At 39.2% G+C, this 16,566-nt stretch overlaps 1 protein-coding gene across 4 annotated transcripts in view; it reads left to right on the top strand.

Moving 5' to 3' along the window:
• igf2bp3 (insulin-like growth factor 2 mRNA binding protein 3) overlaps positions 1–16,566 on the top strand; it is a 158,815-nt gene that overhangs the window by 34,190 nt on the left and 108,059 nt on the right. For all 4 annotated transcript variants that reach the window (XM_041185117.1, XM_041185120.1, XM_041185118.1 and 1 more), the window contains exon 3: positions 3,933–3,981. In XM_041185117.1, the coding sequence (XP_041041051.1) occupies positions 3,933–3,981 (49 nt within the window). The remainder of the gene's footprint in view (positions 1–3,932; positions 3,982–16,566) is intronic.

The raw sequence follows: 16,566 nt of genomic DNA, 5'->3' as shown, positions 1-16,566 counted from the left end.
TTTATCTGAGGGATTGTGAGAGAAGCTAATGAACATACTCCATGCCTACTTGCAGCATGACCAGGACTTGGGCTGATATGTGGTGTGTTACTTGCCACTTAAGTGCCAGGTCTCACAGTCTAACCACCTCCCTTTTGACACTCGATGGTATTACCTTCAACTAGTACCTCATCATCAACATCCTGGGGGTTGCCACTGATCAGAAGCTGCATAAATACCTATGGCCACAGGACCAGATCAGAGCCTGGGTATTCTGCGAGGGGAAGCTCACCTCTTGGCTCCCCAAAGATTTTCCACCATCTACAAGGCAAAAGTCAAGGGTGTGATGGAGTGGTCTCCACTTGCCTGGGTGAGTGTTGCTTCAACAACATTTGAGCTTGACTCCACCCATGATGAAGCGGTCTGCTCGATTGATAGCTCAACTACCAGTTTGCATGCTCAATTCCACCATAGCACTGTGACTGTAGTGTGTGCTATGCACAGGATGTATTGCAGCAATTCACCAAGTCTTCTTGGGCAACACCATCAAATCCAAATATCGACATTCCTTCATTGCTCCTCGGTCAAAATCTTGGAGATCCCTGCCTAATAGCACTATAAGAGTACCTTCAGCACTTGGACTGTTGCAGTTCAAGGAAGCTCACTGCTACCTCGAAGGCAGCAAGAGATCCTTGATAACTCCTGACCCCCTTACTAATGTTCACACCCCAAGAATGAACTTTTAAATTAAAGTTGATGCACATGCTTCAGTTGAGAGGCAGGTAAAGCATTCTTAAATTTCTCAAATTTTGACTGTTTATTCACAGTTATAAAAAACTTAATTCAACATTCCTGTGTGCCAACACCAGATTGTCATACAATTTGCTGGTTCTGGAATTGATCCACTTCTGATTGTGACTATTGCAAGTTGATATTTATAACAAGGTGTCAATCTCTTCAAATGAAGTTTTAAAAGTTATCTTATATATACTTTGCACAAAAGAATCTGTTATATCCTATTATTAGCTTTTTTAAAACTTCAGTGCCGTTTGTTTTTAAAATGTCTCTTATGTAGACTTCAAAGTGGTGCAAAACAGTTCTGTTTTAGAGGCAAAATGTTATGGATGGGCATTTAGCAGCTTTCTGGCAACCCAGCTGAAAGCTAGTTTTAGAAACACTTGTGTTGATGTAATTTTTAAAAGAAATGTTACAAGAAGTAGGTTTCCTCTTGCTTTATGTACTCGCTTTAGGTTGACATGGGCTGGGGGCGTTGGTAAACCCCAATGTTAAGTAGGGCAACAGTTGATATTATTACCAGGGTTTTCTTTAATTTTTTAAGTGTAGAAGCTGTTTGGATAAAATTATATTCCTAAATCGGGGACAATATAAGGAATGAAAAAGAAACTGAATTCTGCAATGTATAATGAAAACAATTAAAGCTGGAAATGCAGTGTGGGGCATTCAGTTGTGTTTCCGCCGTTTTCCTGCTGTTTGGCAGCCTTCCGTCTCATGAGATGATGGTTTGCACCTTTTGTGGTCAACTTTGTTCAACATGTCTCGAGTCTTGCTCAGGCATGTCTAGTCTAGTTGATAGTGGGTTGCAAAGGTGCAAGATTCTTCAGCCTCTGCTATTTTCCTGCTAGTTTCTCTTATTTTCTGATGCTTCTTATATTCCCCAGTACTCTTTAATTCTTTCAGACTGGACTGAGCAGCTTTCCATCCATGCAATATCCGATTTTCATGCCGGGATCACCATTGTAAAGAAAAACATGCATCCTTCTCTTTCCATATTAGGTTATTAAACTCATGGGGGCAACATCTTGGGAATGTTAACAATAGAGGCATTCCTAGTCTTTACATTTTCCACTTTGGTTTGATCATCCCCATAAAGTGCTTCCATGTTTTCTGGCTCTGAGAAGGGGTCTCCAAAAAAAAAGTTAATCTGTCTCCTTCAAATACTGACCAACTTACTTTACATTAATAATGTTTGATTTCATGATGCAAGCAATTGAACTAAGGAATGATAGACTCTACTAGGCAATGGCTACTAGTAAAATGCTTAATTACATTTAAATGTTTGAAGCACTAATTTAATTTTTCAAAAGTTTAAATGGTGAATTGTAACCACTTGCTTTTTTTAAAAAAAATTGAGCTTTCAAGATAATGAATGTGACCTTTTACTTTATATGCTTTAACACTATCATGATCAGGTTTTAATGTTGATCCTTTCATATCCAAACATGTGAAACAGTCAATTTTGTTAGTTAAAAAAAGTCATTTTGTTTGCACAATGAATTGTTCATTTAAGCATTTACAATTCTTTCAGTAGCACCTTGTATTAAAATACATTGTGAATAATTATGGTATATTCAGGTGGCATAAATATAATTCCTGAACAGCTGACATTCATTTGGGTTTCCTGTTAACCAAATTTATTTGTGGCAAATCAGAAATTAGAATTTCGCAGGAAGTTGTCATTCTCTGGCTACCAAGTAAAATATTTTGAAATATATTAACATCCGTTATTGCGTTCCAAGTTCTGCTCTAAGTTAGTGAAGGTTTTTAAAATGTTTTTAAGGTGAGATAATATTGTATATCATTAGAACCATTTGTTCCCTCTCCCCTATTTGCAACAAAACTCTTATTTCCTTTCTTCTCTCCCCTGCTACTTCCACATGAGAACTTTCAATCAACTATTTAATGTTAGCCCAGACTAGGGCTGATTTTTAAGCTGTTTTGAAAATGGTTGAATTAGTTTCATTAAGGCTTCCTTTAGAATGAAGCACCATATCGGATACCAGTTAGAAATTTTAAATTTTGAGCCCGCTTGTTGCAGAATAAGGCAAAAATTCAATAGGCGTTTGATGATATTTATAGTTGGGAAAATTGCTAAATGACTTGATAGCTAAAAATGTATTTTGTGTTGCTTTATGCATTCACATGCTGTCATTGTGGAGGTTCCTACCCCCAACTGGTATCACCAAAGTGTGCACATTGAGTCGATCAGTTGCAGATGAATCATGAAATGGAGGATAGTTTATAATACAAATTTCTGCAGGATTAAATTAGGTAAGAATCCTTTTCTTAAATAGCAATAATAGTGTGTAACCCTTTTACATTCAAAGCAATATGTCCCTTCAGTGGTCAATAAAGATAGCATGGAAGACTTATTGGTGTTCAACTGACTGATCATACCCCAGATTTGATTTTGTGGTGGGGGTTGTAATTGTGGGAAAAAAACAGAAGGGGTTTGTAACTAGTTTGGTTAAAAATAAATTGCATGATAGGATGGGAATGTCCCTTTTTCAAAGAATATAAAACATGTAAAGAAACATATAAGATTTAAGTAATGATGCGCATACCTACCAGAGTAATGGTCTATTGTTTTTAAGGATTGAAACATTTTTACAGTTATTCAGTGATTAAGCTCCCCCTTTCTAACCACCACTACCCCCTCCCGCCCCCCGTTATGCAGAACCTTTGATGCATTTCTTAAAATATTTTGAAGTAACCAACTTTGAGTTGCATAGCCACCTGAGCTTGCACTTTTTTTCTGATTTCTATTTTGAATTACTGTACTTTGCTTTTTCTTTTTCAAATTTTAACATTTCCACTAGTGACAATTTTCACTTGTGCTATCGAGAACATTTTCATTTATGCTGAGCACTGTGGGTAAGACTACAGATGGGTTTTGGGCTACTGGAACATCAAATGAAAAATGTTTAGAAACTTGAATCCTGGTGGTGTAGGCTGCCTTGGCATGTCCACTGAATAAAATGCCATCTTGAACAGTGATGTGGAACTGTTCAAGATGTCATGAGAAGAGAAGGAAACTTTTTTTCATTTCAAAGTATTTGAGCATTGATATTTATTTTGAAGATTTAACTTCTAAAGGAAAAAAACTATTCGCTTCATTATCCTATTTCACAAGTTATCTTTCCTCCTTTCTGCAGGAGTCGGAAACTTCAGATCAGGAACATACCCCCTCATTTGCAGTGGGAGGTAAGTGTATCCCTACTTTATGCTTAGTAAACAGTTTTATTTGATGTTTATATTCCTTCCCCTGCTGCCCTTCTTCATAAATGTGAGAGACTTGAACAAAATGAAACAGACATTTGTGGATTTAAGGGAAGGTGTATTACACCCCTTAAGAATTTTTCAGAAATAGAAGTGAGGTAGTAGTTGATTTTAACTTTGTGATACTGGTGTGGTAGGAGTCACAATCTGGGGAGGGGGGCAGTTGTGTTGCCTCTGGGATCCATGGTAATGGTTCCTGGAAAGCTAAGCAAGGGATGAGGGTGGAATAAGGAAAGCCTGAAAAAGGGGCAGGGAAGGTCCAAGGCATATTTTTGTGGGGCCAAGAGGAGTATTTAAAATGGTTCCCTGCTTCTTTGGGGCAGGCAGCCTACCCTTTCCAGATTTCAGGACTGTGGTATAGGGGTGATCATATGGAAAATGTGTCACAAGCCCCCTTCCACTTTTATCATTTTGACTTTTCCAGTTGCTACTGAGTGTGGGTGGGATTTGCGTACTCCCTGGTGAGTGGCAGTTATTCTGTACCTGGATCATCAGTAGGCTTTCAAGTGGAGAATGGCAGAATGGAATTTGATTTAAAAACGAGAAATTGAGTGTAGTTATCAAACTGGAAGATTTTATAAGCTATGTACCCTGAGGATGGTTTTGCTTTTTTTAAATAAGTTAATGTCTTGAGTAAGAATAGTGAGTAAAATTTCCTACTAGGCATAAGATGCCAAGGTAGGAGTTGGTGTAAATTATATGACCAGATTCCAAAGGATTTGAGGTCTTGGAGCCACATGGTAGCTATCGTTCAATGAGGGTAAAATAATTTTGAGAACAAAGAACCAAAAGGAGTATGGACCACTTTCATCTTAGTGACATTTAAAAAGTATTTTTTGGGATGTTGGTGTTTTGGGAAACTTTGGTATTTATTATCTATCCTTCATTATCCTGAATGAATTGATGTAACTGACTTGCCAGACTACTTAAGAAGGCAGTTACAAAGAAGGTGTCACACTGAACAGGGAAGGATGATGAGTTTCTTTACTAAAAGGTATTAGTAAAGTAGTTGTGTTTTTATGACAACCTGACTTCATTCTCACTTTCATTGCTAACACATTGTTATTTCTATTTGTTTTTTTACCCATTCAAATTCTCAAACTGCCATGGCGGAGTTTAAACTTTAATGAGCTCTGGTTTATTAGTCCATGCCTGAGCGTTATTAGTCCAGTAACATAACCAGTGCACTACCTGCCTGTTGATTTAAGAAAGAGATGCTTGGGGCTATTGTGGATAAATATGTGCAACTTCCAAAACTGATAACTACGCTTTTTCTTTAAAAGTGAAATGGGGTGCATTGGCAGAAGCAGAGCACAAGTCAAGAAGTATGGTTGCTGTATAAATGTTAGTCAAACCTTATCTAGAGTATTGGATTCTGCTTTGGTTACCTGCTTGTAGGAAAGTTACATTGTTCTTGAGAGCAAGAATAGGATTTCAGAAAGCAAATTTAAATGATGAGCAATGTCAGGAAGAAGTAATAGCTTTTTCAATTTTTGATTTAGATAAATTTTGAGTTCAAACATTAAGGACCCGTTAGAAATTATGAAATTACCTGTAAGGAAAGTTGGGTAGAATTTTTTTTCAGCCAACATGAATATTAATTGAGTTTAGGGGACAAGCATGTGATGATAAGGTAAGTGGAATTATCTATGGAAAAAGAATTGGCTTGTTCAGTATAATGGTGTTTTGAGTATTATGGATTTTCCTTGTTCTAATCATTGAACATGGATATCGGAAAGTTAATATGGTATCATAGAGTTCAGATTAGGCAATTGTGAATTGCTTGTGTGGAAAAACTGATTTTGATTTCAAACTAAATTCATTAAAAGATCAAAATGTTGCAGCTCAGCCTGAAGGCGGGCTGATACATGTGTCAGACTTGTGATGAATGCAAGTTTTAGTTCTGTTAAGAGGAAAAAAAGTCTTCTATTTTAAAACAGTGATGTAAAATACCTAGAGTTAAAGCTTTTAAATTTCAAATGTAGACCAGAGTTGGGCTATCAATGGGAAAACTGCCCACATTGTTTGAAAATTAGGCAAAGAAAAATTCAAAATGTCCATCAAGGCCTTTACAGGCATGTAAAACAGACAATCTGTGACATTGCTCAGCATGTTGTGAATTAACTCTTTTTGTATGGTGTCTTGATGGATTTGAGATCCAGAAGTATATTAGCTGAGTTTTTTCTGTAATCTGTCACCCAGAAATACAGCAGTGCATTGTGAAGGTTTACAAAACACCGCCTCATTGTTTTATGCAAAAGTGCATTCCGAAAATATTCACACTTTTTGTATCTTGACTATTAACTAGTTGTTCTTATGATTTGTTTTTCTGGTTCCTTGGTTTAAGTAAAAAGGCAGTTGCATTTATGTGTACTTAATTTCTTTTTGTAGTATTTGAGATGTCCTGTTGCACATGACGGAAGCACTCAAAAATGCATGTTTTTTTTTCTTTCCAGTTATGAAATTGAATGGAAGTGTGTTCATTTTTTAGTGGCTTGTACTGCATCAAGCACCAGTTACTCATGTCATCACCTGGTTTAAAACTTTGTAGAAATGGGTATCCTCTTAAATTGGATTGCTGTGACAGATAATGTCAATAGTTTCCTGGTGGTACGGCAACAAAATCACATCCTACCTGTTGGAAACTTTCCCTATCTTGTTGTTGAATCCAAATAAAAAAAAAAGGTTGTTGTGTCCTTTTTCTTTTGAGCATGTTACTTGTCGTCCTTTGTGTCCAGTGCATCTGTTATTTGCATGTATCTTCTGTTTTGTGCTGGTGACTTCACTTTTTATATTCATATGTATCTTCCCCCTTTGTGTACTTTGGTGTGACTCCCCTTTCTTATGTGAAAGTTTTTTTCTTGCTTGACCCACCACGGCCTGTGTGCATCTTCTACATAATTAAAACTTTGAAGGATATAAAATATTGTCTTGATGCAAGGTTATTTCCAAGATTATTCTACCTGTACCTACAATATTATCTTAAAATTTGCTCACAGGATGTTGGCAAGGTCACATTTAGTGCCCATCTCTAGTTATCCAGCAAAGGTAGTGGTGGACTGTCTCCTTGAATTACAGTGCGGTTTATGGTGATGGTTCTCCCATGATGATGAGTAGTGAATTCCAGTATTTTTGATCTAGTTATAATAAAAGGATGATGAACATATGCCCAAAGTGAGGATGGTTTCTGAATTGGATGCAATGGCATTCCAGTGGCATTATTGTTATTGTCCTCTGATAGTAGAGGTTGGAAGCTTGGAGGTTTTGAAGTAATCTTGGTAAATTGCAGTTGTGCACCCTATAAATATTATTGTGATGCAGCTGTAGTGTACCAGTGGTAGAGGCATGGATGCTGAGCCCACTGGTGAGGTGCTGATTGAGTAGATTGCTGTCTCTTGGATAGTGTGAAGCTTCCAAGGCCTGTTGTGGCTGCATCGGTCCATGCAAATGGTGAATGTTCTATTACACAACTGATGAACCTTGATCACTATACGGGTACTTCATTGTCTGTAAAGTAATTGAAACTCCCTGTTGTTTTAAGTGCCTTGAAGTTTTATTATGTTAAAAGGTGCTATATAAATATAAGATATGATCCATTGGTTGTGAAATCACTTAGCTCTGCCAATTGCTTGCTGCTTTTGTTGTTTGGCATGCAGGTAGTCCTGTGTTGTAGCTTCACCAGTTTGGCACCTCATTTTTATTATGCCTGGTGTTGCTCCTGGTATGCCCTCCACACTTCATTTGAACTAGAGTTGATCCCCTGGCTTGGTGGTAATGGTAGAGTGGGGGATATGCTGGGCCATGAGGTTTCAGATTTGTGTCAGAGTACAATTCTGCTGCTGCAGATGGCCCACAGTGCCTCATGGATGCCCAGTCTTGATTTGCTAAATCTGTTTGAAATCTATCCCACTTAGCACGATAGTAGTGCCACATAACACAATGGAGGGTACCCTCAATATGAAGGTGGGACTTGTTTTTGGCTGAGTCTGAAAGGATATGGGTGCTAGACTGGGTCTGCGGCAGGTGGCAAGGGAACCAACAAGAGGAGGAAAAACATGCTTGACCCCACCCTCACCAACCTGCCTGCCACAGATGCATCTGTCTATGACAGTATTGGTAGGAGTGACCACCACACTATCCTTTTTGGAGACAAAGTCGCACCTTCATTTGAGGATAACCATTGTGTTATGTGGCACTACCATTGACGTTTTAGTCCCTCCAAGGGTTTTAGTGAACCAGATGGGTTTTTACGACAATTGACAATTAGACTTTTAATTCCAGATTTTTAGTGAATTCACATTTCACCATCTGCCATGGTGTGATTTGAACCCGGGTCCCCAGAGCATTACCCTGGGCCTGGACTATTAGTCCAGTGATGATACCAATATGCCACTGCCTCCCCTTTTTTGAAAGTTCCAGTGAGATCAGCTTGTTTCACCATTCCAGGTAACAGGTTCCTGCTCTTAATTTTCTGTATCAAAATACTTCTATGAATCTTCCCCTAGGTTCTTTTGTCAATTATTTCAAATCTATAACCTCTAGTTACTGCCAGAAGAAGCCCATTTCTCACTATTTGCTCTAACAAAATTCCTCATAACTTTGGACGTATATTAAACACCTTTTTAATCTTCTCTGCAAGGAGAACAATCCTGGTGTCTCCAGTCTGTCTACATAACTGAAGTTCCTCGTTCTGGTAAACCTCTCTCCAAGACATTGACATCCTTGCTAAAATGTGGTGCCCAGAAATATGTGCAATAGTCCAGTCGAGTTCTCAACCAATGACTTGTATAGGTTTAGTATGGATGACACTGTTGTATTCAGTGTCCCTATTTAGTCAAATCAGGTATCCGATCCACTTAACTGCATCAACAACTTGCCTGCCTCTGTCAGATTTGTGAATGTGTATCATCAGGTCATTCTGTTCTTGTGTCCACTTCAAATCAGTACATTTAGATGATACTGCTTCTCCATGCTACATTATTGCATTAACTCGCATCTGCTATCTGTTTGCTCATTTCACCAGCTTACCTGAGCCCTCCAGAAGCCTGCTAATATCATCTTCCTTGTTCTTCACTATGTTGCAGACTTCCAGATTATACTCCCTGTTCCAAGTCCAGATCAATAGAACAGGAAAAGCAGTGGTCCTAATACTGACCCCTAGGGGACTCCTGCATACTTCTCTTCAGTCAGGACAAACATCAATTTGTAGCTACTGTCTCCTGTGTCTTAGCCAATTTTCAAACATAAGTTATCCCCATGTGCTTCTATTTTCCAAATATGTCCTTAACCATAAAATGGTTACAGCACAGAAGGCGGCCATTGGCCCACTGAGTGCATGCTAACTCTCCTAAGAGCAATCTAGCAAGTCCTGATTTATTGCCCTTTTTACCCATAGCCCTACAAATCTTTTCTCTTCAAGCACTTGCTAATTCCCTTTTGAAAGCTATAATTAATCTACCTCCACCACTTTTAGATGCTGATTTCCAGATCACTTGCTGTCTTTTTTTTTAATAAAAAGGTTTTATGCTTGCATCACCTTTGGTTCTTTTGCCATTTACCTTAAATCTGTGTCCTCTGGCAGAAGCTTCAAGAAACAAGGGGAACTGTTTCTCTGTATCCAGTCTGTCTAGACCTCATGACCTTGAATGCCTCTGTCAAATCTCCTCTCAACCACCGCCTCTAAGGAGAACAATGCTACTTCCTTCAATCTATTGACATAACTGCTTTCATCCTTACCTCATCCCTGGGACCATTCTAGTAAATCTTTTCTCTGCACCTTTTCTAAAGCCCTCACAGCCTTCCTATAGTGTGGGGCTCTGAATTGAAATCAATATTCCATGTTGTGGCCAAACCAGTGTTTTTCCTGGGTTCATCATCATTTCTTTGCTTTTGTACTGTATGCCACTAAAGCCCAATATTCAGTTTTGCCTTATTAATTGTCTTTCCACCTGCCCTGCTACCTTTAATGATCTGTGCACACATATATCCCTGAGTAAATAGTCCTGATCCCATTTACCTGTTCTTTTCCTAATATCACATTTGTTCTATTTTCCTTCACAAGGTTGCTTTGAGAAACGTGGCTTGATATCCAGGCTATATTGAAGACAATAAGGGGCTCAGATGCATGTCTGAACAATCTTAAGATGCAGATGTATTCAATAGAAAGATTGAAAATATTCCAATAGTTAATTGTGCCGGAGAAATGAAGTTCCTCCAATTTTGCTTTGACCTATAGCTTTGATTGACTTGAGCTTTTCGTTATGTGAAGAAAAGTGCCTGTGAGCTCTCTTATTTAATTCCATTTCAGCAAAGATTTGCAATTGAATTATTTATGCAGCATTACAGGGAGGGAAAAAAAAATGAAACAGCTTCTGAATTTTGGAGAGAGACCCTGAAAAGTACAGAACATTTTCTTGTTGGATTTGTGGGCGAAGTAAACAAGGTTAAGGCCTGAGAACCCGAGAACCCGTGAATGCAGTCCTTTACGAGTTTGTACCAAGACTGGATGTGGAGACGGGAAGTGTTTGTTCTCAGCTCCTCATTGCACCCTCCTCTTTTTCTTGTATTTTGGGGTACATTTTCTTTTGCTATAACTTTCTATTTGAAAAGACTGATGTAAGCATAAATAGATGAGTTGTAGTGTCAGCTGTTTCTGCATATCTGCCCTGGACAAGGAATTGAGAAATCATCTATTTGAATTGGTGCAACAATGTTAATCTGCTTGTCTTAAACTTCTATGGAACTTGTACCCAGCTGAATAGTTAGTTTTATAACCTTCAAGTTAATATATTATCTTTCTTTGTAAGGTAATTTTAAGAATACACCCTCTCTTAGCAGTCCAGAAAAGGCTGGATAATGAGGGCTAATCTTGCCAATTTCCTTCCTGTCCAAATTATTTCTCCACTGCTGACCAAGTGGACTCTGCTAGCAAATCAGCTCTCACCACAGCTCTACGTATGTGTCTCCAGAATGTCTGTGCTCTTTTGAACATGCTCTTACCATCCATGAACCTATTAGGGATAAATGCATCAGTATCAGTATTTGATGGAAACCTGTCTTAGGGGTGATAAATCTCTGAATGATGACACCTACCTGCCTGGCTATATATATATTCCATTTGCTTCAAAGATCGTAGTTGTGATGTTTGATGCTTATCACCAGATGCCCTACTCTTCTGGCACTTGCTCCTCCTTTGTGCATTTCACCTTTTTCCACCTCTCTCACCTCTTTCAAAATCATCTTTCTCTACTGCTCTCCCAAGTATGATTTTAAAAAAAGTTCTCTGAGGTAGCTTCACTGCTTTCAACCCTCCGCTTCTGCACCAAACAACTTCTCATCCTCCGTAATTTCCATCTCAACTCTGTAATGTTCTCTCTCCTTTTTTGAATTCACTGCCCTCTTTATCCTCCCTGAATCTCTCCCTTCATGTAAACTCCCTAACCCATATTCACAGTCACCCCCTTGACCTTGCTGTCTCACCATGTATCAATCTCAGAGCCGTCTTTAATCACTCCATCCAGATCCCACTTGCACGCCATGACCTAACCTCCTCCTGTATATGCCCCTGGGGGAAAAAATACTATCCCCCAATTCTGCCACTGCTTCTCTCCTATCCTACTGTTTAACCCATTTTCCCATTCCACTTAGCTAACACTCTCTTCATACCACTTGTAATTACCTTTATTTAAACTTAAGACACTAGTTTCAGATGCAAATTTCTCACCCTCAAACTGATCGTGAAATTCATCATGTTATGATCCTAGAGGATTCTTTACTCTGACATCATTAATTAACCCTGATTTCACATTACCAGATCTAAAATAGCCTGTTCCCTGGATGGTCCAGAACCTATTGTTGTAAGAAACTGTTCTGAAAACACTCTATATGATGTCATCTTCCAGGCTGCTTTTTGCCAATTTGATTTGTCCAATCTATAAGAAGATTAAAATCTCTCATGATTGTTGCATTAATATAGGCCAGTCCTAACCTCTGTCAAAGGGAAAATTTATTGTTAAGGAGGCAGAAAGAGCTCTCTGAGCTCATCTTATCCATGAGACCCACCTGCTCCCTCAGCCCTATTCTCACTAGATTGCTGACGACCCAACTTCCACTCCTGGTCCTCATGTTAGACAATGTTGTTTCTCTGTCTTCAAGTGCTGTCCCTCTCTGTTTTTTAAATCTGCAGTCATCATCTGTCTTAAAAGTAAAGTTACCCTTGACCCAACCATCCTTCTAAACTATTACTCCATCTCCAATTTCCCTGTCCCTCAAGTCCTAGAACGTGTTGTCACCTTCCCAGATTCAATCCCATCTTTCCAGGAGCTTCATGTTTGAATCTCTCCATCAGGTTTCCTGCCACAGTATCAAAACGGCTCTTTTCAAAGTTACAAGTGACATCCTGCTTGACTGTGACAAAGTTAAACTATCCTTTCTCATTCTTCTTGACCTGTCTGCAGTCTTTGACACAGTTGACCACAGTATCCTCCTCCAACACCTTTTCACTGTCGTCTAGCTGGGTGGGACTGCTCCCAACTGGTTCCATTCTTATCTCTCTAATCATGGCCAGAATATTGCCTGCAATGGCTTCTCTTCCTGCTCCTTCACTATCATCTGTATCCCATGAGGATCTATCGTTGCCACCCTCCTTTTTTCTGACCTATCTTTTGTCCCTCAATGACATCATCCAAAAGCACTGCGTTAGTTTTCACATGTACACTGGTAATACCCAGTTCTATCTCCTCCATTTCTCTCCACGACACTACTGCTTCTAAATGATCAGACTGCTTATCTGACATCCAGTACTGGATGAGCAGAAATTTCCTCCAATTAAATATTGGCAAGACTGAAACCATTGCTTCAGGAGCTCTGGTGCTAGCTTCTGACTTCATCCCTCTATCTGGCAAGTCTGAGGTGAAACCAGTCAGTTTGCAACTTTGTTGCCATATTTGACCACGAGGTGAGGTTCTGCCCACAGTTTTGTGACATCAGTAAGACTGCCTATTTCCTCCTCCATAACATCGCCTGACTTCGCCATCTTAGTTCATCTGCTGCTAAAACCCTCATTCATGCCTTTTGTTACTTCTAGACTTGACTTTTCAAGTGCACTCCTGGCTGGTCTCCCACATTCTTCCCTCTAAACTTGAGACCAATAAAAACTATTGCTCATGTCATTGCATTCCCCCAGCACCCTCTGTGCTTGCTGACCCACATTTGCTCCCAGTCAAACAACTTCTCAATTTTAAAATTCTTCTGAATCTTGTTTTCAATTGCCTAGGTTCTAAGCTCTGGAACTCTCTTCCAATACTTTTCTAGCTCACTTTCCTCCAGTAAGACACTCTCTTTAAAACCAACCTCTTCGACCAAGTCTTTGGTCATCTGACCTAATACCTAGTGCCTCAGTGTCATTTTATTTTACAATGTTCCTGTGAAGCACCTTGGGATCTTTTATTATGTTAAAGATGCTACATAAATGTCAGCTGTTCTTAAATAAGTGGGAATGTAAAGAATCCTAGTAATGTGGGGTGAATTGGGGTTGTCTGATTAGGTATTAAATTGGAAAGAATTGCAACCTCCACTGTCTTCAAGTGATCTGAAATTTCCTAGAAAATTGAAAATGTTTAAAGAATATTTTAATGTTTGTAGCAGATGTAAAACAAATAAAGACTGCATTCATTCTCCTAGATGATGGAAATTAATAAATTTAACTTTACCAGTTGTGAAGAAAGATGAGAATATGGTGCTGGATGTTTAAATACCTTGAATGGCCTAAACAAATGTTGGCTATAACAAAGGGTTTTTCATGTATTGTTAGTAAGGAAACAGAATTAAGAATATGTTGTTAGGTAGTACAGAACCTAAAGCTTTTTGTCTTGCACTCATCAGGACACTTTGCAAGAATACCAATACAAGGGGAAAACAACATGCTGTATATGAAGAGAGTGCTGATTGGTTAGCAAGTGGACTTTGATTGGTAGAGGTGTTGCCATGGGGGATGCACCAGTAATGATGACTGACAGTTAACTGCCAAGCATTCTTTGACATTTAAACCAGGTGGCTTGACTCTGATTGGTCAAGGCATTGACCTGAGGAATGAGTCAGCGAATGGCTGTCACTTATTTTGTTTAGCTGAAACAGGCACATGTTCTTTCTGTCTGCAAAGAACAGGGCAGTGTGTACTTAAAAAATGTAGCTTCCAGTAAATGCAAACACGCCAGCATTGACCCGCCAGCAGCAGCAGTGCTGAGCACTGGGGAAGCAGAGCGGGTAGCAGTGATACCCTCACACCCCCTTGGGAAGCTGCAGCCCAACGCCTCATAATCACATTTACTCAGCAGCCAGTGAACTTGGTCTCCAACTCTAGAGGAAGCTGTATTGCTATCATTTTTTGCCTTGTTTCTCCCTGTTACAGTCTAATGCACCCTTTATACTTCATTCCCTTCAGGTTCCCAAATTCATTGCAGGAGGCAAGTTATGCAAATTGAAACTGTTCTTCCTACTTGCTGCTCATCTTCAGAGCCTCCTCTCACAGCAAGGGTTCAGCAAAGGGAAGCTGCAAGTGAGAGATTCGGCAGGAGGATGGGTTAGGGAGTGGAAGAGGCTGCGTCCTGGAAAGTCGACAGCGAGAAGGTGGGTTAGGGAGTGGCAGAGGCTGCTCCACAATGGTGGCAATTGGGTCATGTGGTCTTAGATTAGACTGGCACAAGAAACTTTCAACGGTAAACGGCAATGCAGGTCGCATTAACGGACCATTAAATTGAAACAATGTTAAATGGGGACATTGTGTATTGTTACCAGGAAGCCAATTTGCTGTATTGGTGGACACGAAGAGGAACAGGCTTGCAGATCTTATGGTATTACAGCCTTCAGTTCGTAAGGTTTAGATACCCTTTTCTGCTGCTCTGACAGCATTTAAAAATTACAAAGGGGCACTTGAGGGAAATAAACTTGCAGAACTAATGGGGATAGAGGAGGGGAATGGCACTGACTGAATTGCTCTTCAAAGAGCTTGTGTGGACTCGATTGGCTGAATGGCCTCCTCCTGTGCTGTTATTGCTCTGTGGGTATGTCTTTACTAGACATAACAATTTATTAACACCGGTGAATTTGGGCAACTACAACTGACCAATTTTATCCTAATTTTGTTAATTTAGTTTGATTGTTTAACTCAAGAAAGAGTTACAACTGACCAATAAAGGGCAGGATAATCTATGATTGCCAGAAAAATGCTGCTGAGGGCACAAGACCTGATAGACAAGCTAATAAACAAGTCAAAGAATTGTGTGGCAAGATAGATTGAACCATTCAGAAAGCAGTTAAGAAGAAATTAAGCAGTCAAATGGGTACTTAAATGGGTACTGAAATTGTATCAGTCGATATTGAAGGACGACGTAAGAAATTCAGTGATGTCTGTTATTGTTTTGGGCCTCAGCTTTTGATTGTCCTTTGGTTAGGGTCAATAGAGACTGCAGGAGGCAAGACTGTTGGTAAACTTAAACTTTTATTAATCATTCTGCTAACTATATACAGGTATAAGGCTTAGTACGAGGTTTCACTTGGAACTATCTCTCAGCATATTCTGTTGTCATGCTCTTGCATCATTGGATGACATAGACCATTTTGTTTATATATTTAATATTAACCCTTTACGCTACAGTATGAAACAGCATAGACCCAAAATTTGTCCACACTTTGAAAGCATAAACAAAGTTTACCACAAGTAATCACTGTGCATACCTGCCTCGCCTCTAAATGTGCAAGCCCTCCACAAATTGGTATGTTACCCATGATGTTGTCCATGACTATCAGACTTTGGTACAAATTCTAAAGTCGCATAACACAGGTAAATTCAAGTGCAAGGTAAGTCGCTCAGCACCTCAAGCCAGACCAGTAATAACGAGCCCCATCAGATATGCATTAAACTATTATAGACTGAGGTGGTTTACTTAAAATCATCTCTAGTGTGTTGGTGATGGCCGTTTCATGCCCAAACCTAGACTGGCTAGGTTATTCTGAAATGGGTTGATTTGATATTGTTGTTGATCAGATATACCTGAAGCATTGATAAATGTAACTTGAAATTTAAAAATGGGTCCTTTTTAACTAGGGGAAGATGTTCACTATCATATATTCAAGTTATTGCAAGAATTCTAGATATACAGTATACTTAATGGGTATTGTAAGCATGTGCAAATGGCTTGGTTGAGATCAGTTGCCTGTTTACTTGCATAGGTATTTGACATGACCGAACATTTAGTATGTAGTGAATACATCTAAAGATGGCTTGGTGAAAAGAGTGGAACCAATTTTGCAAGGTTGGGGGAAATATTCCTTTCTGCAATATGCTGCATCTGGAAACCAGTGAATCAATGTAGCTGGGTGGTGTAAAGCCACCAAAAAGTAAACTGACCTAACAGCTCCATTGAGCTTTCTCTCTTCCTTCCTTCCCCTTCCTCCTACCAATTAAGTCACAATTTTGTCCCAGTTAAGTGCCAATCTGAAGTTCTAAAGCCC

Source organism: Carcharodon carcharias, chromosome 3 (assembly GCF_017639515.1).
Source record: "Carcharodon carcharias isolate sCarCar2 chromosome 3, sCarCar2.pri, whole genome shotgun sequence".
NCBI lineage: Eukaryota > Metazoa > Chordata > Chondrichthyes > Lamniformes > Lamnidae > Carcharodon > Carcharodon carcharias.
Note: the sequence above shows the minus strand (reverse complement) of the source record. Positions and strands in the feature narration are given on the sequence as shown.